The sequence below is a fragment of the Pelmatolapia mariae genome, linkage group LG22 (assembly GCF_036321145.2).
Source record: "Pelmatolapia mariae isolate MD_Pm_ZW linkage group LG22, Pm_UMD_F_2, whole genome shotgun sequence".
NCBI classification, from domain to species: Eukaryota; Metazoa; Chordata; class Actinopteri; order Cichliformes; family Cichlidae; genus Pelmatolapia; species Pelmatolapia mariae.
The window spans coordinates 940,559-967,063 of NC_086245.2; the positions used below are offsets into that span (position 1 = coordinate 940,559).

A 26,505-nucleotide genomic window follows, 5' to 3' on the forward strand; every position below is an offset into this window, starting at 1 on the left:
TTGACTCAATCCCCATAGGTTTCCATATTAAATATTCAGCTTTTTAGCAAATGCAAAACACAGTTTTGGTCTCCATGGATAGTTTCCTGTTTGAAACAGCTGGGTTATCTTTTTTTTTAATAAATTGTTTCTTGGAGATTGTCAAAGCTTGGCTGCTTTGATTCTCGGGTGTCCAGGCGGCTGGTAGGTCTGTCTGTGTGATGCAACACACAGTTTAAGACTGCAGCTTGTTAATTAGTTGATAACCTAGTACTCCACCATGACCACAAATATTAAAAAAAGGTATGGGCGGCTCTTTTATGTACAATATTATGGTTTTAAAATGGGATTCTGTTGGGATTGACTTACTTTTACACCCAACTTCAAGTGGCAGTTTTTAATAATAAAGTTTTCCTGATTCTTCAACGTTTTTAGTACAGTGTATTGTTTCTAACTCACCTTTGTTAGCTCCTCCTCTTCCTCTTCATGCTGTTCAGGGAAGTCTTCGGACTCGGGCTCTGGCTCTTCTCCGACCGTCTCCACCACTCCTCCGACCATATCAGCCATCTGTGCATTCAGGTGTCCAACGATCTCCACCTGCAACCAGTTAAAATTGACTGAAGCGCTTGTTGAACGAATTTAAACTGGAAAGGGATTCAATAGGTTAGTGGCATTTTCACACGTAATTTAAACTGACATCCGTCCTTCACTTGGGCTCCAGAAGTCCCTGATAACAGGTAAAATAAAAAGACAAATAAAACAGAAGACGAACAGAAGATGACCCAACCCAGCATGGTTTTCATCTGCAGGGGGTCAAAGCGAAAGAACATACACTTTAGCTGGGTGCAACAGATACAGATGCTGATTCCAAACGCTGAAACTTGCGGACCTTGTGGCATGCCACTCTGACGACCAGGCTGATTTACAGATCTCTTTCAAAACTCATCAAATCCACTTCAGGCAGTCATGCTGAGTGCTCCATGCAGACCTCCAGCCTGTCTCCTACCTTGCAGACTTTCCTGGCAGTTCATCTTTCACTGCTCTACAGATGTGTGCTAAATAGGCCTGCTGATATAAACAAAGCCAGATTCATAAGACAAAGAATTAGCAGAGAAAACACAAAAATATATCAGCATTCAACCTTTACCTTTAATCGAGACCAAACATCATAAACCGTAGCTTCCAGCAGAAACTAGACTTGCTGTCACGGCTATGATGACTGCATTGTCTCAGTCACTCTGTAATAGTGACAGGAGACAGAGTCCTATCCTTGCAACTGCATATATAGTCACGCACCCTTGTGTCCTTGCAAACTGTCATAGCCGCTCTGTCAGAACATATTAAACCACCATCGAGTCTGCAAGCTCTGTAATCTGAGCATTTGGATTCAGCAGGCGAGCGCCTACCTGATGTGCCTCAACCTGTGCTGCTCCCCACAGGTCAGCTAGCCGAGGGTGAGTGGGTGGACCGAGGCTGTGGATGGTGCTATTGGGCGTGGCTTGGAGTGAATGGGAGGCACTGTGTAGCCTGTGCTCCATAGACTGTAAAGGGAAGCAAGAATAAAAACAGAATATTCAGGATTTGGCTGTTAATATGTGGCCGCTTATTTTTTAAACTTTTGTTTTTCTCTGGAACAATAAAATTGCCTCCCACTAGGAATCTAAAAACACCCACAACCAACTGCTCCTGACATTTGAATAATGGACGACGTAGTGCTGTAACGCGCGCATATCGCCAAACAAAAGACAAGGCCGCTTTTTTCTTCCAACATTTATCCCAAGGGCTTTTGCAGGAGGTGGAGGACACATATTCTAGTATTTTTTCCACTCTCTTCTAGTTTGGCTTCTACTTTTAAAATCTCTCTAAATTATGAGTCGGGGAGGTTGCTGCAGGGAACGGTGCGGAAATGTCTTGACTGGAAGATTTTATTCTAAATGTAACACGTTCAATAGTCTCCTTCTCCGGGGAAGGCATATAATACACACGGTAAAGCTAACAAGCTCATTTCCATTGTGGTCTCGGATCAGTACACCTTTTCTAAGACACAGTCCCTGACCTTTTCAAGTATGTATTTCATAACTCGCAGTTATTTAATGAGCTCTGAGAATGCACCAATGCAAGAGCAGCCAACAAAGTCTCGGGGTGTCACAGTTCACCGTGACTCACTTCGTTTGCAGAAAACCTTCCAGCAGACTGAGAGCTGAAAGTCAGCAGCTGATTTCAACAATATTCAAACTGTCTGCACAAAATGAACCCATAAGAAACTTAAACAAGGTCAGCAAGCGCACATGTTGTGGGAGCAGAAACATGTGGTGTATAGATTTAATAGGACAGCAGACCTAAGGCTGTGTGCATGCATGATTTATACTGGATTGTGTTAGTGTAACAGTTATCTGTGAAGGTGCTTTGAATCTGCTGAGTGGTATTTGTGTTTTCCATTTTAAGAAACTGCTGCCATCAACACTGCAAAATCTCACGAAACAAGGTGGAAACCTTTCCTTCATGTTGAGAAAGTTAAAGTTCAGCCATCATGGACTTTTTTCCCTAAAGCAGGGGTGTCCAACATAAGGCCCGGGGACCAGAACCAGACTTAAATCCAGCCCACTGGACAGCTTTGGAAAATGTAAAGGAGGGTATTATAATAAGGAGGGCTGTATTTTTATCAGTTTTACAGCTTCACCTTCTGATAAAGACCTCCCCCATGGCCTTTTCTACTACACCAAAGTAACAAGTAAAATATAACACAGAAATTTCTATATTATAGAAATTATAATAATTATAATAATTATTATATTTTTTATTTTGATTCATTAATTATGAATTACTAATTTAATTGTGACTGTAGGAGAGTCTGACTAAAGGCCATAACCCTTTCTGCAATTTTACACATTTATTTGTCCTGACTATAATTCACTTCTTTCACTTCTCTTTCTTATATCAAATGGATTAAATGTGTAGTTAAAGATCCTTAACAGACAGAAAAGAATGATTTGGTTCGGCCCACTTAAGATGAAAGAGGGGTGTACGTGCCCCATGATGTAAAAAGAGTTTGACATCCCTGCGCCAAAGTATACACAAAGGACAAATTCAGCCTCTAGGTCTGATTAGAATAATCATATAATTAGAACCTACATTCTTTCTAATGGCCACCAGGGGGCGACCTCTCTGGAAGTCTGTCTGTAAATAAGTCGTTGGGAAAATGTCTGTACTTGTCGCTTCATTTATGACCTCAGTAGATGTTTTTTGGATGGGTTTATGTTATGAATTACTACTTTTAAATCTTATTTAATATAACATGTAATTATTTTTGCTATGTTATAAACTAGGGTATAAGCAAAGACGTGGCTAACTTGTGATTTACGAGTTATTACCGTATGAGCATTAAATATCCTCTGTTTGTTGTTTTTGTCTGTCACACACCTTCTTTGTTAAATCTATTTTCGGAAACCCAAGCTGGTGATGATCATTGCACTAAGCTTCAGGCTTCAATCAGGACTGCAGAAACCAGTTGGTGAATAAACAGTGGATACATCCATTCTTTTAATAGAAATTTTTTCCCTGGTGCCAACATGTCTGATGCATCTGCTGCTGTGTTTACATGAAAAACAGTGCAAGGCTTTATAAAAATCACTTTCAAAGACCTGCTGCTGTTGTTGGTACTGCAGAAACTGTTGCTGCTGGTAGTGATGAAGCTGTTGGAGCTGTTGGAGTTGACTCTGCTGCTGCAGGGCGAGTTGAACCTGGTGCTGCTGAATGTAACTTCCTACTGTCCCCTCGTACCCCTCACCAGGTGTGCCTCCTGCTCCATTGCTGCCACCTGCAACAACCACGAGACACTCAATGTGAAGTGCTCAGTGACACAGTCTGGTGCTTAAAGCCTGTAAGAGAGGATGATAAATCATCACCGGCAGCCATGATGTAGGAGCCTGCAGCAGGCGAGGCCACACCCGAGGGCTGGCTGGTGATTGGGTCCCAGGCGTCAGAAGACGACAGGCAGTACAGGCCCTGCGAGACGTAGGTGTGAGGCCAGACATCCGCAGAGGAGTGATGGAGCACCTGGTCTGTACAGGGAAGCACAGACAGATGGTAGGCGTTGTAGAGGAAAACACAGACAGAGAAGACGCTGCTAGTGTCGAGAGGCAGGGGTAAACCAAGTCATGGGCAGAGAAAAATCAAGAGGTAGCTGGAGGAGCGGAGCTGGAACATTCTGTAATTTGTCTTTTTAGTTTGCAAAAGTTTAGGAGTTGGATTAATATGGAAACTTCAATCAGTTTAGATTCAGAGGTTTTACCAAACTATTAACTGTCACATACTTTTTGGATAAAATGTTACCTATTCTGAGATTTGAAAGCCACAAAAATTAAAAATACCCTAAATTACATTATTTTAGAATAAAAAACAAACAAATTCAGATCTTTCATTTTTCTGAGCTAACTGACATTTAACTAACTGAGATTAAAGCACCTGAGCTGGTGTTTCTACCACAGCTTTGAATGCACAGAGAAAGTTGCAATAAGCAAGCTGCGTGCTCTGAGTGCTAATTACTGCTTAATTATTATCCATGATTACAAACGGTAGTTATGAGGATTTTTTTGTGTGGATGTGTTTAAAAGCTGTTATGGTTATAAGTGGTTATATAATAAATCTAACAGTTCCAGAATGTTCTTGCTACTTTCACTTTCAATAAAATATAATCATTATAATTATTAATCATATTATAATTTTGGCTGTTATGTTTTCATGTCTTAGATATACTGGGCCTGGTATTATTTTAAAACCTAATAATTACTCTCCCTGCACTCTGAAACATTTATTAATGATTAATCATCCATTTATTAAAGTCAGACAGGATAAAAATATCTGTAGTTCAGAATTCGTTGCAGATACATTTGGCCAAGGTCAAAATTCACCCAAACTGTACTGTAAAGGTAAACAATGAAATGTTCTTCTTAAACATATAATGGAAATCAACAGATGACTGTTTCTCTTCACTTTGTGACGAACAAAGCACGAAAAAACCTTGTAATCTCATATGGGAACTATATCCTTTTTAATGAACTAAATCTAAATCAGAAGAAATGTGCAGCAATCTAATATTACACCTCAGCCATTAGTGTTTATCTAGGCTGATATAAAACAGGGTTAAACCTGACCTCAGCCAAAAGAAACATATGGTAATAACTTTAATAGCAGTATGATTAGCTTATCTACAGAGCAGAGCCATGGAGGGATGCAGCGCTGTGGAGGAGAAACATCCCCTCAGTCCTAATGTGGATATGAAGTAGCTGTGTAACCGTTGTTGTGTGTGTATCCCTTGCACGTGTGTGTATGTTGATGTTGCATGCTAGATAAAGCACTGAGCAGAGCCCATATGGTGGTGTTAATGAGAGCGGGGCTAAGTCCTTGTGCTAACCTACAGGCTCCCTCAGGGCTTGGACAGTGCTCTGTTTTACTAAACACCAGCGAGAACAAACATTTACCTGCACAGAGAGTTTACAGTGTTACTCTGTATGCAGGTAAATGTTAAAGCGTACACATTATTTTTACTTTATCTTAGAATGGGAAGAAAAATATGGGAGTATTTCTTGTTTTGTTTTGATTTTTATGAGGATACACGGCCATTCCTGTGAGGCCAGAATGTGTTTGAAACAAATATCTTATCACCTGAGGCTCAAATCAGGATATGAGTTTGTCAACATTTTTTCTTTAATAAAACCTTGTGCAAAATTTAAATCCTCTCAACTTTCATCCAGTCTGTGTCCATCTTTGATGCATGCAGCTCTTTTGGGCTACAGACATGAAGCCCTATCAGAATGTGCTCTGGTATTTCAGCACTGGCAGGCTGTCATCTGAATTTGTCATTTGGAAGTTATTGAGTAAGTGCCCGGTCGGAGTGAAAGGCAGACATGTGCAGCTGTGTGCCTGCCCTCCAAAAGTCCTTTACCACTGCTTTGGAGACAAACTGACAGGACTCTTTTTTATTTTTTACGACTCACATTCGAGTAAAACCCGGAGTTCACTGTGTGGTCCAAAGACGTGAGTTTGAGACCTGTTTGAATCTCTTGCACAAAGTGAGTCTGTGTTTTACTTTAACAGTGTTCAGGTTTTAGACACAGTGAGTTAAATTATCACAAATTTCTGTCTCACATTTAACTCTTAGATCCTCTCAGTAGTTCCACATATTGTGTCATCAGCATAATTAATCTCTATTGTGTTGATGGCACCAAATGTAGCACCATAGCACCTAACACAAGTCTTAAAGGTTGAAGGTTGTTATACCTCCAGTGTTTACGACAGATTTACATTCTAATTGTAGCAAGGGTGGAATTTACAAGGTCCGGGCTTGAAATCTAAGACTTAACTATAAGTCAGATTATCGTGTTTAAGCATCAGATTGTGTTTTGTTATTCTCCTCCAACTACTCCTCTGATGCATTTTCAGCTTTGTGTCTAGTTTTGATGGCTCTCTTTTCTCTTGTCTCCAAGGCTGTTTTTATATCTGCCCTCAGAACCTTGCATTTTACTAAACGTGCAGCTCATTTCACAGTCATTATAAGTTTGAATGGCTGTGCCATACATTTTAGCCACATAACCTGAAACATGTCTTTGGACTGTTGCTTGATCTTGATAACATTAGACATAAATGAATCCTAATGTTTTTAATATCAACTTCACTTGAACTGCTGTTTGCACTTCCTGTATTAAAGCGTGTCTATGTATCCTTTGTCTGCCTTAGAAAACAGGTTTTATCCAGGTTGGATTTCGATCCACCTTCCAGCGCCTCTAGATCCTTATTTTGTGTGCCGAACCTTGTCAGATCAGCAATTTAACACTTTATAAGTGTAGAATACAGAACCTGCAATCCTGAAATAAGACCCCGAGGTGCATATTTGAAAGGTGTAATAATGTAAAAAAAAACTGCAAATATTTTTATTTATCGAGCAGCTACAAATAAATAAAGACTATAGCTGCCTCTCCGATGAGTTTCTCCTTCTGCAGAGGAACTAAAACTTCATCTTGGACCACAGCAACAGTAGTCCTTGTTTTACACTGCGGCTTTAGTGTTTTCGGTGTAACATCCATGTGCCAGTTCTAGACCTGCTGTAGGTTCTAGTTGAACTGGAGTTGTAATCTGTCCAATAGCAGAATATGATCCTCTCTGGAAAGATGCAGCAGCAACTGGTCAGTCTGGTCACTCTGCTCTGACCGAACAGTGGGACAAAATACAAGCTAAACCGAGTCACCAAATGGGCCGGCTGGTGATCCACTGACCTCTGCTGGTGATGCTCTCCTGGTTGACCTCACTCAGGTGGGCGACGCTGCCCTGGTTGGAGCCGGCTCCCATGCTCTCCCCGTCCATCGAGTTCCAACCAAACAGAGTTGCCTCAGAAATTGCAAACTGTTGCATGATGCCTGAAGATGGAGATAAACAATGCATGTAGCAAGAATGAAAAGATCCCCCGACTCGCTAAAACATCATGAACGTGAAGCAAGTCCCAGTCCCTGCTCTGGTACCACATACACATGTTAATTAATGATACAAACAAATGCGATAACAACAGTCATTAATATGGATAAACAGCAGGTTTGTCAAACAAAAAAAACAACAAAAAAAAACAAAAAACAGCAGGTTTGTGTTGGATTGGAGGAGAATACTGAGGCTTTATTTGAAGTGTTGTTGAATGTGTGTAAACAACACCACAGTTATTAGACTAATTTTCAAAGAAAGTGCATCACCCTGTTTTTTCTCTGAAAGTGCTGCAGTCATCAATTACCAGCGACAGCTCTGCTAAATATTACCTAAAAATCTGATCAATGTTTCATTTTCTGATACAACACAAGGTCGTCTAATAACATTTCAGACTTCGTTTTGTTTTAATAAATAGCTGCAATGTTCTGAAAGTGACTGCCAAGTATTTGTTATAAGTTTAATAAATCTTTTGTATTGATGTAATTCTAGCCATTAATCAGCATGAGATGAACAAATTTGTAGGATAGATTGATTGTGAATAAAATATGGACGCACAGTTGTGGTCTCTGAAAGAATTAGGAAAAATTGGAAAGGATGCAAGTTGGCTTCACTTTCCAGACTCTTTATATCCTGTTTACTGACTTTTTTTTTAAAAACAATTTGCCATTTGTTATTTATGTTTACTAAAAAGTCTACCTTTAATCTTATATACATAATGACAACCTGCTCATGCAACAGACAGCCAAGAAGTCATCCAGTTGTTGAGTGTGCAACACTTTCAACCTCTGGTTGCGCGTCACAAGTGCAAGGTAATTGCAGAGGTTGCATGGCGGGAGGCAACCTGTCACCAGACAACGGTGGTCCGACTTGGACTCACTGCAGTTTCTTTCAGAAAGATTAGTGATGATTTGCAAACGCAGACACTTCAGCAACTCAGTCTGCACTGAGCAAAACTCATCTACGATGCAGCTTTTTGCAATATAGGACTCAACTCAGCTGAATGTCCTCGTGGTTGTATTCTGGGTATATTTCTATATAAAATCAAGATTTCTAAGCTCCTCCTTGCCTCACAGCAAGAAGGTCCTGAGTTCATTTCCACCATCAGGCTGGGGTTTTTCTGTGTGGAGTTTGCATGTTCACAGGTGTGAATGTGAGTGTGAATGGTTGTCTGTCTCTATGTGTTAGCCCTGCGACAGCCTGGCAACCTGTCCAGGGTGTATCCTGCCTCTCGCCCTAAGTCACCTGGGATAGTCTCCAGCCCCCCACGACCCTGAACAGGATAAATGGAAGAGAATGGATGGATGGACTAATGAATCATTTTCAATATTATCATAAATAGATTGCGAGCTTGACTCCATTTAATCACAAACTGATAACATACTGATTGCGAGTAATCACAGACCCGCTGTCCGTCTGTGAATCAACCATTTCAAAGGTGACAAGATTGCAAAATCATTGCACACAGTTTCCTCAATGCGACTGAAGCATTAGTGTAGCATATTTGCAAATTCAGCACTCAGTTGTGTCCTCACCTGCAGCAAAGCGAGCCTCCTTCTCGCCATCGCTAAGGTCACTGTAAGCGTCGTTCTCCATCCTCCTCTCCTTTTCCCTCTGAAGGTTGGTATGGCCCGCTCCCCCTAGCGGCCCTGCAGATGGTTTGCCCCAGCTCTGCCACTCTATCATGTGGGCCACTCGACCCTGGGCCATGGCGGTGGGCTTGGTCACCTTGTCCTTCATGGAGCGAGTCACACCTACAGGAGGTATGAGGGCGGCAGGAGGGGCAGACCAGCAACACACACGTACAACACACACCACACACACACACAAAAACTCTGTCAAAACTACTTCTGGCCCCTGCAGTTGACTACACCTCCATCTGAGGCTCATGTGGGGGTGGGGGTGGGGGTAGGAGTAGAATGATAATGAGAAATGTGAGGGTCTGTTTAACACCTGAGATGATGATAGGAAATGTTAGCTCAGTAATAAACGTACTGGTATGGATGAATTCAGGTCGTTTTGTGATTGAATGGGATTTTATGACAACAACATGGCACCTATTTAATTTCATTAATCTATAAAAACGCATTCAGTAGTATGCTAGGATCATCAGAATGAGCATGGATGTATTTGTGGGTGAACTGGTGTTTCATTATTTCCAAAGAAGCTCTGCTGACTGCAGTAATATTCAGTCCTTTGGACAGCTTCTAGTCACAGCGGCCATGTTTCAGAAGCATCAGAAGCATTTAGTCTGCACGGGTCTTTTTGTTATTATAATTAGCCTTCCTCAAGCGGAACATGCTAATATTTATCTCTCTGTGGACCACATTAAACTCTGACCTTTAAACCACTGCTGCCTTTGATTTTCTGTGTGTGGACCTGAGGATATCAGCTGTCAGCAGTCAACTCGTTTTAAATGTGTCACCTCGGTTATTACCCCAGTACTAATCATCACAACGAGCGTGACAGTCACTCCTCGGCTTCTACCGTGAGACAAATTGTTTAAGATAATAATGATAAGTGCTGCGATAGTACAAGATGTTTGATTTAGTATGAGACTTTCTTTGTTTGGCATGTGAGTACTCCCCACGGAGACCCAGATGTGTACTCATAGTGGTCAAAAAATTGAGTGTGGACACTCAGTGTGGTAGAGAAACTCACCAACCGTTCAGGTTATACACATTTTTCAACCTGTGGTTGCCATGGTGAAGGGATCAGCCAAAAGAAGAAGGAGGTTACCAAGCAATCACTGACCAGTCTACAGGCCAGTGCAACCAGGATCTAAGCAGAAGATTTGAACCAGAGCTGTGTGCCCTCACAGATCCTAAAACAATCAAAGATCATTTAATATTTGGAGGTTTTCACCGTCCACTTCATGAGGTGTTTTGAATTCTCCACACAAGCTGGCACATTTCATAAAAGTTGAACGAGTCAGTAAAGGCTATTTCTGATGCTGAACTTATGATATGTTATTCATTGTCATTATTCGTGTCTTTTATTTACATTCAAACACTATACCAAAATGACATCCAGGCTTTTATTTTTTAAAATAAGTGACTAATATTTTTTTTCCATTTTTTTATTTCTCTTTTGTAAAACTGAAACATGGCTCTCAAAAGCCATAACTCCACAAATACGTTGTAACTTGACTGATAATATGGGAGAAGCCAGCTTATCAATGTGACACAAATTGAAAATATTTTAAAATTAATAATTGCAAGATGGTTTATTGGCACTCTAGCATAAAAACAAATATACATTTTTGTATCATATAATTCTCTATCATCTTTATTCACTGCTGAATCTTCTTTTGTATGCACAGCAAACCATGCTTAATCTTTGGTCAGGTGATTGGCAGGAATGATGAGGTCAGAGGTCATCGTGGTTGCCCATGTGCTTGTTAAAGTTTGCTGATTTTAACAAAGAACAAAGGATGTCGAGTGAAATGCTGACGAACCCATATTAATAATTACAGGAATTGCTCATCTTCTTGTAAACAGAATGAATGAGGTTCATTAGAATTTACGTGATTAAAAATGTGTTACGGAGCCGAAGAGAGGCAGAAGAAATAGTCCCTCGGTGTAAACAGAACAGGGAGAAGTGTCCACCGGCAAATCTCTGCCCAATTAAGATGCAAATATAGGATCCAAACTGGGGACATATTCACTGACTCAAATGGGTACGGAGACACTGATCGATTAAAAAATTAAATTAAAATCAAGCAGGCATGAATAAACAAAGAGCGAACTTTGGAAATTGCTCCCCCGGTCCATGGGGCAAGTTACAGGCTGGGCTAAAAATAGAAACACTTTTCCTCTTAGACAAAGCGAGCCAATCTCATTTGAAAATCAAACAGTCCCTGCAGAGCCTAATTGGGGATGGAAATAGGAGTGGAAAGAATGGGAATGAAGGATGAGGGAGGGTGTTGGGGTCTTGGCTATTCAAAGGCTCAAAAATATAACACTATACACTGTTAAAAGATAGCTGCAGATGTATTTAAAGTGCACCAGACACAACAGAAAATACATTTTTTACATAAACACTCTGAGGTGCTGCACTCGGACAACAAAGAGCACTACAGTTTGAAGCACAGAACACGAGAGAGCACGAAAGAGGCACCGGCCACTTGTAGTCACGACACTGCACAAAAGAGTCACAAATATCGGGCCACACCACCAACACCACCACCAGCAGCAGCACTGCCACGGTACAAATACACTACATTTCCCAACACACCTGTGGAGATGCTTCAGTAAGTAATTAAAGTAAGTATTCTTACTTACTTTAGTTTCTTTGAAATCAAAGATCTGATTGAATTTCCATCAATGACTCTGAAATGTGTCCCGTCATTGACGTCTGCTGTTGATATCAGTGGAAGAGAGAGGAAAGTAGGGAGTGATATAGGAAGGGGCACCCACAGGGGCGGCCATGTTGGTTCCAAGCTCCTCCTCCTCCTTCGCCTGCTCTAGAGTGAAGTTGTTTGTTAAGTCAGAGTTTCATTTACAAAATCCATTGCCGTTTATGGCAATTTGAAAAGATAATTAAACATGTTTTCTTCGAGGGTGTCAGATGATTCTTTGGCCTGCAAGCAGTGCAGAAACCAAGTGATAGAAGAAGCAGAGTGGAGATTTTATCAAGCAAACAGATCTCAGAGGCTGCTCTGGAGGTAAAAATGTGTCCATTTGTTATGTTAAACCAAGGTTCAACTTAACAAAGAGCATTTGACATGTAAGATGTGTAACTGTAAGTTCTGTGGTTTCAGTTTGTGAGGCTCTTGTGTTTTTCGTATTCGGTCTAATGAAAGCTCAACTTCTTAACCCTCAAGTCCTCCTAAACTCCTCTGTTCACAGGCTATTGAGGTGCCATGAAAAATGTTCCCTCTTCCCATTAAAGGTTAAAAACTACCGGATTTCAATTTGGCCCATATCCCTTTCAAGGTCTTCTCCGGGTGCATCTATGGACTGCTGCCAGCACTGCTAATAATTTTTAGATCTCTCCTTGAAAGTCTTGCTCTGACCACCCTCACAAGTGGTTCTTCCCTTGGGGTCCTTTCTATAACATCGGAGGATATTTATTTTACAATATAAAGCACTTTACACGACTATTGTTGCTATATATAAAAAATGAAAGTAAATTGAACTGAATTTTGGTTAAGGTGGAAACAAATCAGACAAGTGGGGCAGGTTTTCATTACATCAATGTACTGAAAAAACTCCTTTCTGAACCATGAATGGGCAGGAAATGGGATGTACCACAGTTTTGGTTGTTTGATACTAATCGTCTTAGAACTTTTCAGGATAACTCTGATCCCGGTTGATGAGCACGCTTCTGTTTTTTCTAACTTGATGGACGATTTTTGAGGAGCTTGGACATCATGAGCTCATCTACTGATATTTGATGTTTGGACCCTTATCATGGAAGTTGGGTTGATGTTTGGTCTGTGTGTTTGAGGTCTGTGGTAAAACTGTAGATGCACACATGCAGACGGTCAGAGCGTGACTTCCATCAAGCAATCCCAAAATTAAGCTGTGCCGTTGACATGTTCACAGGGAGACGTCCTTAAAGCGAAGACTGACCAAATCTAAATCCACATAAAAATATTATAGTACAGTTATTTGGATTTTGGATAGTAAGCTAACTGTTCTTCTTTGGTGTTGGTGTTGTTTACAAAAAGCTTTAATAATCACAGGTTGATGGGGGCATGTGCTAACTACCACTGATGGTTCAGGAGGGGTTGTCTACACTGTATTAGGACGTAAGAAATTATTTACTGTTTAGAAGTTCTTTGATCGGTCAAACGACTCTTTTCACTTTACAATTTTCAACATATGGTCTTTGCATTTTTGCATTTGTTGTTGAATTGCATGGGCAGAGCTGTTCCAGATTTGATTTCCAGACTACGCTTTCTATTTTGTAGTTTATTATAACTGAAAGGTCACCCTGCACCTTCTGTCTAAACCAGTGTGACTGCCACCGCTTTATCACCCTCTGAGAAAAGTTTGCAGAAGGAAAAAAAAACCCCACTCTGCAAAGAGGAATGAATGGTTTGGTTGCCTTAAATAAAGGGCAACACAAAGATTTAAAGTTAAGCCAAAGTAATTACCAATTAGAAGAGAAAAATGACAAGAGATTACACAGTCCATTTAGCCTCATTTATACTGGTGATTCCCATTAAACCAAACCACACACTGATCATTTGGCTGCTGCACTAATGTGTCACCAACCAATCATCTGAATAACACGCAAGAAGAAACCAAAAATTATCTTTTGCACAGCAGGGAAAGGAGATGCAGCCCCTGCCAGAGCTCAACAACAACTTCACTCTTGATCCACCGTGGAGCATGTGGAGGCAACATGGGGGCTGTTTTACCATCTAGCAGCACAGACACACACCTGACACACCTGACAGAGAGGACTTAGCCAGGGCACCGATCCCATAGGTGTTGGTGGACTTCCTCTTGAGACGAGGCAGAATGGAAGTAGTGTCCTCCATGGACAACTAAAGAGAGAGGAGAGGTAAATGTGGTATTGGCGCAGCACAGGGGGTGGACAGAAGGAGGAGGAGAGATAATAGAACCAGAACAGATGAGAGAGATAAATGCAAGAAAGAAAAAAAAGGGAATAAAAGAAATTGAGGTGAAGAGGGCAGACGATACAAGACTCAGAAAACAGTCTGATGGAGTGAGAAAGAGAAGAGAGGTTGTAGCAGAGGAGATAAGATAGAAGGGTTAATTATTTGAGCACTTTGTAAATGGCTTACAGGGATCGTTGAAGAGAAGAGAATTATTGATATTCTGTCTCAAAGGAAAAAATAATGATAAAGTGTTGATTTATAACCAAATTAAAAGGGTAGCAGTCTATTGTGAGCTCAGCAGCTATTATTTGACATAAAATCATCCTGAAAAATGTGATATTGAACAGATATTGAAGGCAGAGTGTTGTCGCATTACAAAGATTACCTGTAGCGCATTTTGCTGTGAGTCCATTGTTGGATATTACTCACTGTCTCGTCTATCACCGTGAATGTTACCAACCCAAATATGCTCAGCTGTTTCTGCATTTTACAAGGAAAACATTGGAGGCTTGTTGTGAATACATGAAGTCGTGAGACTGACACCAACAACCGCTCCTCAATTTACAAAATCAGGTCATACAATTAGTGTCAAACACCACTCTGTCGGATATCAGATGCCGTATATGTCGTATTGTATCTACAGAAATCCTGAATACTGAGCGGTAACTGTTTTTTCCCTAAGGTTTAAAAATCTGTGAGGGAGTGAGTTGCACGTTTTGTAAGCAGAGGAATGGTGGTTTGTGTTTTTTGGGAGCTTTGCATTTTGCATTTGTTTTGTTTTCATATACTTTATGTCTTCGCTTTCCAGGTGTAACCAGACCCGATCCTTACTAAACCTTTGGTTTTCTCAACAGTGCTTGTTTTTTTTTTTCACCCAGCAAAGACTACATGTTAAAGATGGCGTCTAGCTCAGCTGCTACAATGGCACACTCTCAAATCGTTGGTTAAAGGTGTGGTAAGATTCAGCCAGGCACTGGGTGGTTCTTGGGGGCCTGGAGCCCTGGGACCCTGATCTCTGTTTGCACCAGCCTCTCGCGGCTTCGACTGCCCTTTGCCTCTGGTCCTTTGGGAGTCCCACACCTTGGCCGTGGGCGCCCCACTTAAGGCCTCACTCCTTCTCCTGCTGGGATGGGCGTGCAGATTTCACCGGGATGTGTGGCCTTGGGTCTTCAGTATTCTTGGTGGCTGCCGATGGCCCGGTTCTCCCGGATGCATCTCTCTTTCTCTGACTCCTTAGGGGCTGTTATTACGACTTCCCACCCTCATTTTTAAGTGCATTTCATCACAGAGACACACAGTTTCTCTCTTTCACCCTCTCACACACACACATTTTTTTCTCTTGCCTGTCCTCCCTTAAACATTGTCATACTGTATACCAAATTTAATGTAAATATAATAGAAATAACACGAATAGAAATGATGAAATAAACAGATACACCCTGAACAAGAGGAGCCTATAGAGAATTTATAGAGCTGATCTTTTACACAATAGTTCATTCAGCTCATTATTCTGCCCCACAGGACAGGATTTGTTTTTCCTCCTTTGTGCCGTATAGCCCACATTCACACATACAAGCCGCATCTTAAGATTTCTCCAGTATTTAGTTCATAAACTAATGTGTAGAAATAATAATATGTTGATTTCAAGCTACGATCATTCAGTGTTTCTTTTGACATTTATTGACAGGAGAGTAGAGCACGCAGGGAAGCAAAGAGAGAGTGAACAGGGAAGAGCAGACTCAAACCGAGGCCCCTGCAGTAACCTTTTCATCTGTGGGTGTTCTTGACTCAACCCTCACATATCTTTGTGTTCTGATATAAGAGGAAATCACATTGTTGGCGCTATATTTTTACGCTGATTTGAGATTTGTCTCAGGTATGTAAACTACAAGTTTATTTAATCAGGAAGTGAAGTTATTTAGATTAGGAATCCTGAGCCGTGATAGGCCGAGTTAAACGGGCTTATTTTTTGATTTTGGGAGAATCAGAGCTCCTCGAAAAAATCCCCACAAGAACGGAGAACATCCAAACTTCACAGAGAAATCAGCTGTAGTATTGTTAACATCCAAAACTTACTTGAAAAACATCCCCAGCCTTGTCACCACTGCCACTGTTATAGGAACTTTCTGCTGAACTGCCAATCAAAAGACGTGCAGAATGCTCAGCTTAGCCAAGGGTGGATTGCTAAATTACAGGTATCAAGACCAGAACAATTGATATGGATAACTACCAACACAAACAAAAGATGCATATTTGGTTTCAGAGTAAACGGTCCATTAAAGTGAGATGATTTTATCTTTTATGAATCAACCAGAAGGTCCCCAAAGGAGAATAATTTAAAGTGAAATTTCAAACATAAGTCAACAACAACATACTAATAATGAGAACCTAGATGCTGTTCCTCTCCTGTACAATTAAATAGCTGAATGTTGAACAGTTTTCAAAGCTATAGTTATTCCATAAAAACACTCATGTGTACAGTAAACTTGTGTTACTTCCCGGCAGCAGTGCTCCTGGCAAACAAAGCCAAAAATTAATGAACTCAGAGACTGAGCCTGGCTCTTAATGAGGCCCTCCCAGCGGCTAATTACAGTAAGAAATAATAGGGAAGCACATGGACTCTGTTACACGGGAGGATTTTGTGAGAGATATGATGTAATATTTTGAGTCAAGGTGCATGACTCACAATAAAAAGGCAAACTGATATGATCTGGTCCCTCTGTGGTGTGCAAGTGGAGCATCATCCACACGCTCCTCGACCTACTTTAAACTGCCTGCATGCACCAGTAACATTATATGGTGTTGTTGTTGGGCAGCCAGAAAGTTAACAGGCATACAGATGAAACTATTACAGCAATCTTCTTCCATTAGTCGTGTATCTGCTCGACTCTGTTTCTCCTCAAATATAATAAACCACAGGTGGACGCCTATTTTGCAACTAAAACCATTGTTCTCCATTAAAATCCTCCTCCAGTCCTTCCAACAAAGCACAGCCATAGCTAAACCAATATGGCAGAGAAGTGTTTTAATGTGCATTAATCAGCATTTGGTTTTATATGTAAGGTTAAAAGGGTCACATATTCATATTCATATGCTACATAACTTTGCCGCCTCCTTTCGCTTATAGTTTTTCATTCACTGCATTGTTCAGGCTCACAGCAGGCAACCTCAGCTGCTCTCTACAGCTTTGATTAAACCACTGCAATCACTCCACTCTGTACTGCCAAACAACAGATGGGAGCTGATGGAATATTGAAGAGTGTATGGAGCCAGGATAGGCGCTTAAAGGATCCCGAACTTTAAGATGTATGAACTGACGTTTTTTTGCCAACAGCAGAAACAACTTTCTAAAGCAGTAATATGCAAAAGACCCTAGCCTCATTAGCCTGTTTCATGAGCTCTTAATATGCCTTTATATGATCTTAAAATCACTCTACACTAACATTCAGAATGTGGTTTCCTATTAATATGCCATGAACCAGAACAGAGTTGTTATTGGACATTGTGTTACCAGAATAGCAAAATAAACACAAACTTTAGTCTTTTTGGAGAGTTTTAAAATGTACTTAAAACAAAATGTACTCTAAAGTAGCTGAATAATGATTCCCAATTTCCCAAATAGCTTAACATTGAAGCTTTCATGCAAAGGTGTGTATTACTCCCTTCATCCTTATTGGTGAAGCTGACAGATGAGAATGTGTGACGGATGTGTTCCTTAGACCTGAGATTATGATGCATTTTTCCTCATCATCAGTCTGGCACTGGTGTTTTCCCACTGTATTTAGTTTGTGTTCTTCTTTAAAGGGAGTAGTACACTCCAGTCACCCAGTTCTTAAAAGAAATATAGTCGAGTTTCAGTATAAAGCTCCTTTTCTCTCAGCTAAGTAGATTAATTGCTTTTCGCTCTGCAAAGTTGTCTTCATGTATGCAAGTATGATCCGTTAGCATTCTCCCAATAAACTCAAGTGAAGTAACACAATGTGCCACTGGGACTCAGGATGTTGGGTACTGAAAATATGTATGCCTACATATATATAAATTACTTGCAAAATCATGTGATTCCTAATTAATGATCCCATTAATCATTGCTTGTACTCCTCTCATGCAGCAGGGACTCCCACTACTCTTTCCATTTAGTTGGAGCTAAGTCACTGTTCTACAAAGGGTTTACACATTTGTATGCAGCCTTCAGTTTTTTATCGGTCTGAAACAGCCATAAATGTTGCAGCGAGGACAGCGATGAAATTTCATTAGCCAATAATGATTTATGTATTTGTTTGCTATATATCTACATATATGAAAAAGTCTAAATGATTGCTATTAACATTTGCAACATTTAAGATCAATTAACACTTACATGGAGGAAGTTTAAAAAAAAAAAAACACAGGCATTTCTTAGTGACTCCAAACTTTTAACAAGTAACTTTCAAATAACTGCTGCTGTTACAAAAAGCTGCTTTTATTATTCCCTACATCACTATACTAGAGTACCACACCAGTTTATCACTTTAAATAACAGTAAACATAAACCTCCTTTGTCGGCTGTGCTGCCGATTCATCCAGGATTCTTACTTCCATCTTAAAACCAGTCGGTGCTTACTTTACATCAGAAATGTCTCTGGACTGTTGTTGCATAAAACCCAAAATATGTCTATGCAAGATTATTTTCCTCCAGTCAGCTCCAAGATGAACAAATGCACATGGTGCAAACAAATTCTGCTGAAGGTACATAAACAGTTGATCCACCTTATCATCCATTGCTTTCAGTTAAAAAAAGAAAAAATGACTTGTGCAAAGGCTTCAGCTGTGCATAAGATAAGCTTATTACAGCCTGTTATCTGTGACTCCGTATATATATATACAGTATATGAAGCTTACAGTACAGTAGATTAGCAGAGAGCTAAGAGTGGAGACGGATGGGGGAGTTTACTGGGAGGGAAATAAAAACTGGGGCATAAGAGAGAGGCAGTGGGAGTGAGAGATAAGAAAGTAAGAAAGAGTGGCAGGAAAAGGTGGAAGGATAAACGAGTGGGATGTCAACTTATGTACTCCAAGTCAAAGCTCAGGTAGTCGGTTAAGTGATGGAAAGGGAAATGACAGGTAGAGGAGATTTGAGGAGAGAAAGGAGATTTAAACAAGGAGACTTACATTGATTCCTTCCCAGGAAAACTCGGCACGGCCATGCTGGGGAAGGAGGGAGAGAAGGGCGGAGGAAAGACGAGGACAGAGGGGGGAGAAAAGTACAAGAAGGTGTAGCAAAGGAGGGAAGAGGAGAAAGGCAGATTAAAAGAGGAGGATGTCAGATATAAAAAGTGCTATTAATTCTGAATTTGAACATTTACATTTTGGATGTGAGGCTTTCATATTTTATTTTAAATGCACCAAATTATATATGTTTGTTGCTCTAAAGCTCAAAAGGTTATTTTAGTTATTTATTTTCTGGATGTCAGGACCATATATGGTTGTACTCTGGCTATATTTCTAGAGAACTGGAAGGTTGCTGAGTGCAAATGTAATCTTTAAATGTGAATTTGTGTTAAATGGGAATTTTTGTCTACATAGACAGTAACACATAGGTGATTTTCTATGATTTATCACAGTTTATTGCTGTATTACACAAACAGATTGGATGCAATTGCCAACTTGACTCTATTAAAATGTCGGCTGATCTTCATCTTCATCTCATTTGTAGCGGATTTTAGTGATAGTGTTGCTCGACAGTCTCATTTTGCAGCAAAAAGATAAATAAATAGCTGAAGTGAGATAACTGTATCTTATTGGATACAATAGATATTGACAAAGTTTAACTTTAATATCTGAATTTGCTTTCAAGATCAGATTCATGTTAACCTCAAATCCACGATGAACTGTTGCAGATGAATATTTTCCTTAAACCAGTGTGCTCGGTCCGGACTGTGTTTGTGAAACATACGCTGGAACCAACAAACTGAACTACATGGCTCTTTATGTGAGTCATACAGTGTATGTGTGAACATTACTACAACAGTCTAATCTCACAAGACGTAAAAGGCTTTATTTTAATCAGCTGAGTCAGACTTTAGAGAGGAACAAGTAGACGAGCGGGAGGAGAAACTGCAATCGCGTGTGAGTGTGGCGCTGTCAATGCGATCAGCTGCACTCGCCCTCTTCGCTTATACACGCTGCATTGAATGTTTAGGTAACCAATGGAACCCACCGAGGAGTGACACTGTTGCTGGGGGCAACAGCAAATCTGATGGGTGGCCAGACCAAAGTGCCATGTCCTCATATGCACACACACGGATGCAATCATGCACATTCATCACACTGTACAGCAGACACAAAGAGTGAAAGAGGAACACGTTGAAACTGTGGTTGCTCCAGAGGATTCAAGTCGACAGCTGTCAAAAGGATTTTTTTTCTTTTCCTTTTTTTTATTTGTTTTTACGTCAGACTCTTTGTCACGGTGCCCTGAAGAGTTTCTCCACTGGCACTCCGAGCTTGTTATCGTAGTTGTACCGTTCAAAGCCACATATCAGACCGCATGAGAGGTGAAACGGAAAATGCCCTAAACTTTATGTCAAAGTAAATGCCAAACTTTATCTTCTGCTCCACACACTGCAGCCGCCGCTGCATCAACACATCGGACAGGTTTTTTTTAAACATTTACATTAAACATAAACTAGAATTTATATGATTCATGTAAAGAGTAGCTGGTTATGCTGCACACTGATGCTTGTACTATTTTCACACAGCACAGAAATTATACACGTAGATGTTCACAGAGTTTAAAAATATAGATATTTGAAATGTAAATATGTATCCTCATCATCTAGATCGTCCAGGTACTCTTACAATTGGAAATCTTATTTTTAATTCTTAAGGAAGAATACCATAAAACATATTTTGACTCATGAATACATTTGACTGCTCAGTACTCGTGTAATAATGTAATAACAACACATTTTTTAGGATATTTTGCATCATTTGAAAGTCCTATTAAATACCATCTTACTACGTCTTCTTGGATCCCGTCCATGAATAAATTGTGGTGCCTCTCCTCTAATTTCAGTGGAATTAGTGCTCCATACCAATTCAAGGATACACTACACTCATCATGGAACTTAACATCTTAAAATCAGCCAAGTCATTGATGACAAAAAAGAGGATGGTCATTAACCTGGATAAGTCACTAATGACCTGTTAAGAGGTTAACTACACACCTGTTAAGCTTCCTGACTGTATCTTTGATAGTTATGACGTTGTTGTCTTGACAATATCTGTCAACAGAAATTAACATAGACACCATCTGCAGTAGTTCTCGCTGCAGTAGTTGTCAACAGGATTGTATTCTGCCACAGCGAGACACAGACAGACTCACAAGGTGAAAACGATACCCGCCATCCTGCCAGTGTCAGTAATATGGCTGGTGGACACTCATATTTGAAGATGGCAATAAAAAGGAATAAAAATGGAAAGCAGTGCACCAGCAGTAATAAAATATTAAAGCGCCCGGCCTCTACTTTATTCATGCTTTAATCAGCAGCTGCTGCGCACAGAAACTCTTTAGCTCTACATCTCCATGAATGAGTGTGAATGTGACTCTCACTTGGTTTTAAGCCCTTACTGCTCTGATTAACATTTTTCATCTGGTGTCAAATACGGACGACGGTTAGCAAATTGAAACCACGGGCGAGCAGAAACAGAATTAACTCTGTCTTACTACTGGCTCCTTTCACTTCCTCAGCAGATCTATATTCACATCAGATGTTTATTTTCATGACAGGAGAATGAGGAATAAGAATAATCCCTTTCTAACAAAGCAGCTTCTGAGACGGCAGAGGGATTTAACAAAGACGGTCGTGTTAGTGGGTGACTCATTCAGATGCAAGCACACCTTGTTCAGTGTTAGATCTGAGCAATAAATATGCTAATAAGTTACATTTGTTAACCTTCCTGTTGATTAGAAACTCATTTTCCTGGACAAACATGTTAGTTTGGCGTGTTAATCACTAAAACTTTGCGTAAAACCAACACAGCTGACAGATTACACAGATCTAATTGAATAATGCTCCGTTTAATCTCAAATGCTAATGAACGCGCTCGGCAGTGAGTCGCTCACAGAGCCGAGGCAACAAAGAAGGTATCATATCGCTGTAATCACTGTGTTAGTGTATTAGAGTATTAGCCAAATGAGAATATACACGAAAACAGCAAAATATCTGTGGTTTCTGTTTAGGAAATATTCGGTTAATAGTTGATAAAGTGATGGGATGCACTGATCCAACTCTACCTCTCCATGGTGAATACTAACCTGACATCACTTTCACTCTCTGAGACTGAAAATATTATTATTATTTCATAACCTTGTAAAATAAAATGTAGCAGGAAGTGGACTGAATAGATGGGCCTCATAATCAGTTTATAGTCAAAGACAGCTGAACACCTGCTGGACTCACAACTCAACTAAATGTCATACACTAAATAGAAATAAATAAAATAACCCATCATCTGGTATTTTACACCTGTGTAGTTTTTACATGGATTCCAACTAAATGATCACTTTGAGTATAAGTATCATTATTTTAGTCTTTTCAGTATCTTATCAGTATTTTTAGTCTTTTTTTATCTTTCACTTTTTAACCATATCTCGACACAAACAGTACTAGTGACTGGCTGACCCAGTTTAGCCCCCAAAATAATGTTAGTGGACATAATGAACAAGTCTTTATTTAATCTCAAACAGTAATAAACACACTCAGCAACAAGAAGCTTACAAATTCAAGGCAATGAAGAAGGTAACGTCTAATTGTAATCTTAATAAATATATGACTAACACTCATGAGAGAATACGTTCAACAGCAGCATGAACCACTTCTGTTTTACGAAAGGTTTTGTTAGCGGCTAATGTATTCAGTGTTAAAGGCCCATTGAGTCATTTATGACCTCTGTCAGCTTCTGTTTGTGTCCTGCAGGAAATCATGCAACTGTGAAAAAAGCCATCTCCTCTTTAACTGAAGCACATGCCCATATTAGTACAATAATGCAAACTCAAGCTATATTTAAGATTTTGCACCCACGTTGATAATTCACCATTATCTGTCCTCTAAGCTTAAAGCCAATCAGCGATTCATAGATGCTTTCAGGATTTAGGCTTTTATAACTTTCTTTATCCTTTAATATGGCATTTGCTGGTACTCGTAACTCCTAAAAATGAGAGCCAGGCTTATCTTTAGCCTAAACTGCTGGTTAATCTTTGAGCATCCTGCTCCAAATCTGCCTCCCCGCAGCGCTAAACACACTTAGTTATTCTTCCTGAATCACAGTTCATTTGTAAAATTATTATTTCCCTCTTCATCCTGCTTCTGCTTCCTGTAGACTACATCTGGGTTCTTATGGGACAATTATACCCAGTGCAAACAGCTCTGTACCGTTTATACCAGCTGTGAGGGCACGAGTACTCGCTGAGTATTGAACCGAATACTAGTTGTCACCACGCAGACAAAACCTCTACATCAGTACACACACATATGAGGTATAACTGGTTCTTTACACTCAGTGAGACCTACTGACCGTAGGACCAGCTGACAAATATCTGCTAAGAAAATGTTTACGCTCATCTTTTATTGGTTTGGGGTGTAGCCTTAGTCGTGGATAAGGTAGATATGGCTTTTCAAAAAGTGAGAAACCCAAAATTACCCATCAGATCTGCAGTGTAGCGTGTTAATAAAAAATAAATGAAGCTCTTTTCAAGAGGTCAGACAGGACAGAAAGAAATACAACAAGTCTTATTCTCAAATTCTGGGCCTTTGAATAAGTTACTGCTTTAATAATAAGGTTATTAGTTAGAAATCACAGATCTTCAGTATTTGCCAAACAATTCTAGGCATCTACACCAATGAGCAACACCAACAAAGTACTGAGTGGTGATGTGACCACACTGTTTATCTTGTTGTTCTGCCTGCAAATTTAGGTCCTGGAAATACTGTGTAGGTTACTTTGACAGTCCAGCCCTTCCTCTCCAATTCCAGCCGATTGCCAAAGCAGGAAAAACAGCTCAGAAATGGCTCAGAGAACATGACCTTATCGTGGTTAGGGAGTTTGGAACCTTGTTTGTAAAGTCTTTATCTTGCACTTTAGTTACTTGTACTCGTGTTCTTTCAGAGTTTTTCTTAATCAGCCAGTTTCTTATCTGCACCTCGGCCTATATTCTCCCCAATTTCCCTTTGTTCTCTGCTGCATTGTGTGTTTCCCAGCTGTCAACCTTTAATTACTTATAAACCTGTTTTTCTTTTTTAACCTCACGATTTCCATCTTCCTGATTGCCTGACTCTTTTTGCCTTGTCATTTTGACTGAAAGTTTTGGACTTTGTTGACTTTTTACTTCAGGCATCTGCATGTAAGGCCTCTTCTCCGTACATTCCCAAAACAGGAGGATCCTCTGGATCTAATTCTGGTGTCTCGACATCAGAAAGCACAGAACAGTCCTGGAGGCCGCAGCCTCACCTGTACAATCACAGTCAGGTGGTGTTAAGGATGTAGTTTTCTGATCTAAAGGCATGTTGTACTTGTAGGCAGAGCAGTCCTGTGCACTGACTGCTAATGTTAGCATAGCTTAACTTACATGCTGACTTGGCATAGTTGCAATTGTCACACCATGACCATCTGCATTTAGTGTGATGACGTGCTGACATTTGCTAATTAACACTAAACACAATGTTTGATGGTGCTAGATGAGTTTTCATCTTGAGGAGGGCATTTAACTTTGTTTTATAACAATCTATCCAGTTGTTGTTAAGACATTTCACTCAAATTTGAATACGACTGATGTTTAAATCTATGCAACAACGGGTCCACTTTCAGTCTGAATGTCTCACATGTAACTGAAGAAAGCAGGAGCCTTGAAATCTTAAAGCTGCGCTCTTAGTATTAGCCTCTGAATTATTCAAGGTTCAAGGTCAGAAAATCTAATTAATAACTGTGAGTATAAGTTTGAGCTATAAATTTATAATAGTCAGAGTCTCTCTGTTATTGGACATTTCAGAGTTTGGAGTCATAAAGAACGCCTCAGTGTGTGAAGGTGGAGGTTCAACCAAAGGCAAAAAAGGTCAGGTCTAATCACACATCAGTACGTGTGTATGTGTGTATTTTGTATTCAAATGGACTCTGTATTTGTATCTCTGCTGAGCTCTAGCTCAGTAGCGCATTTCCCTGAATCGGAGGGAGACACTGGAGCAATGTGTGAGCTGAAACTAAAATCCCTTCAAACACGATAACGGTGAACGTCTCTCAATAAACTGACATTCTCAGCTCAACATCCAACTGTTGAGTAAATCAGCGCTTTACGCTGCAGCCCTGCCTCATGGCTTTTTCCCTGAAGGACACAGTTTATTCAATAATAACTACCTCCTATCCAGCTGTCAATTTTCTACATCTATTCATCCTCCAGGGTCACAGTTAGTCCAAGTCTATTCTGGCATGAGCTGCATCAGACAAAGATATGGGTACTTGAAAATTGGGGTTATTTTCTTCTTTCTTGAAATATAATCAGATGTACACACATCCATCACTTAAGCAGAAGTACAGATACATGTGTTAGAAAATACTCTGGTAAAAGCTGAAGTACTGACTCACATTAAAGTAAAAAAGTTCAGACATATACTCAAAGTACAAAAGTAAAAGGCAGTTCTTTGGAGGTCACTTCTACCAGCTATTTGTGTGCGAGGCTAACTGAACCTCATGTTGTATAAATATAATAATACATCTTTCTCCATCTCTGAGAGTGAACTTATCACGCACTGACCTTTCATTTGTCTCCCTGGGAAATACAGAAACTGCACAGGAACAGTTTGTGTGTTTGCTGATATTTGCTGAAAAGTTGCCTTTTAAATTACCTGCCACTTAGAAAATGTTACACCATTTACACTTGCCGAAGCACCGCAACCAAAACTGATTGACATCTACACCTTGGCCTGCGTATAGTGGCCTGAGTGTAGTGCAATAAATGATGCATAAATGATATGTTTGTGGCCTCTTTCATTTTACATCAGTAGCATTGATAACGGAGTATAATATCATTCTTTCCAACTGGTTTGACATAATTAATAACTCCCCTCAGATGGGTTAAACCTAAAGTAATGAACCTGTTTTGAAGAGAAAGTAGAAATATTTTGATATTTGTGGTCAAATGTAGGGAGCAAAAGTAAAAAAAAAACATTTGTCCTTCTTTCTTTCTTTTTTTTTACTGCCCTTTGAACTTCTCAGCTATTAACGATTTGCCTTTTGTTATTCAACTTGATCCATGACTCACTATGATGCATTTACTTGGGAGGGACAGAAAAAATATTTTAAATAATACAGTTGAGGATGTAATTAAAACTTTGGATGGCATTTGGGTTAAAGGGGTTAAAGCAGCTCAGTGGGTGCAAAACAGTGAGTCACAAACAGAACCTAATGGTGCATAATTAAATCCGGAGATTGGGCTCGTACTACGTGTCATTTCAAAA

At 40.0% G+C, this 26,505-nt stretch overlaps 1 protein-coding gene across 5 annotated transcripts in view; it reads right to left on the reverse strand.

Annotated features, from left to right (window-relative positions):
- LOC134619806 (involucrin-like) overlaps positions 1 to 26,505 on the reverse strand; it is a 72,035-nt gene that overhangs the window by 1,785 nt on the left and 43,745 nt on the right. Inside the window, exons 3-10 of one of the 5 annotated variants that reach the window (XM_063465631.1) lie at positions 19,169 to 19,204; positions 13,849 to 13,945; positions 8,982 to 9,200; positions 7,251 to 7,391; positions 3,885 to 4,040; positions 3,621 to 3,796; positions 1,386 to 1,520; positions 439 to 576 (exon numbers count right to left, since the gene is read on the reverse strand). In XM_063465631.1, the coding sequence (XP_063321701.1) occupies positions 439 to 576; positions 1,386 to 1,520; positions 3,621 to 3,796; positions 3,885 to 4,040; positions 7,251 to 7,391; positions 8,982 to 9,200; positions 13,849 to 13,945; positions 19,169 to 19,204 (1,098 nt within the window). Of the gene's footprint in view, positions 1 to 438; positions 577 to 1,385; positions 1,521 to 3,620; positions 3,797 to 3,884; positions 4,041 to 7,250; positions 7,392 to 8,981; positions 9,201 to 13,839; positions 13,946 to 19,168; positions 19,205 to 26,505 lie in introns of all 5 variants that reach the window. The other 4 variants (XM_063465630.1, XM_063465633.1, XM_063465632.1 and 1 more) reach the window with 4 other exon arrangements.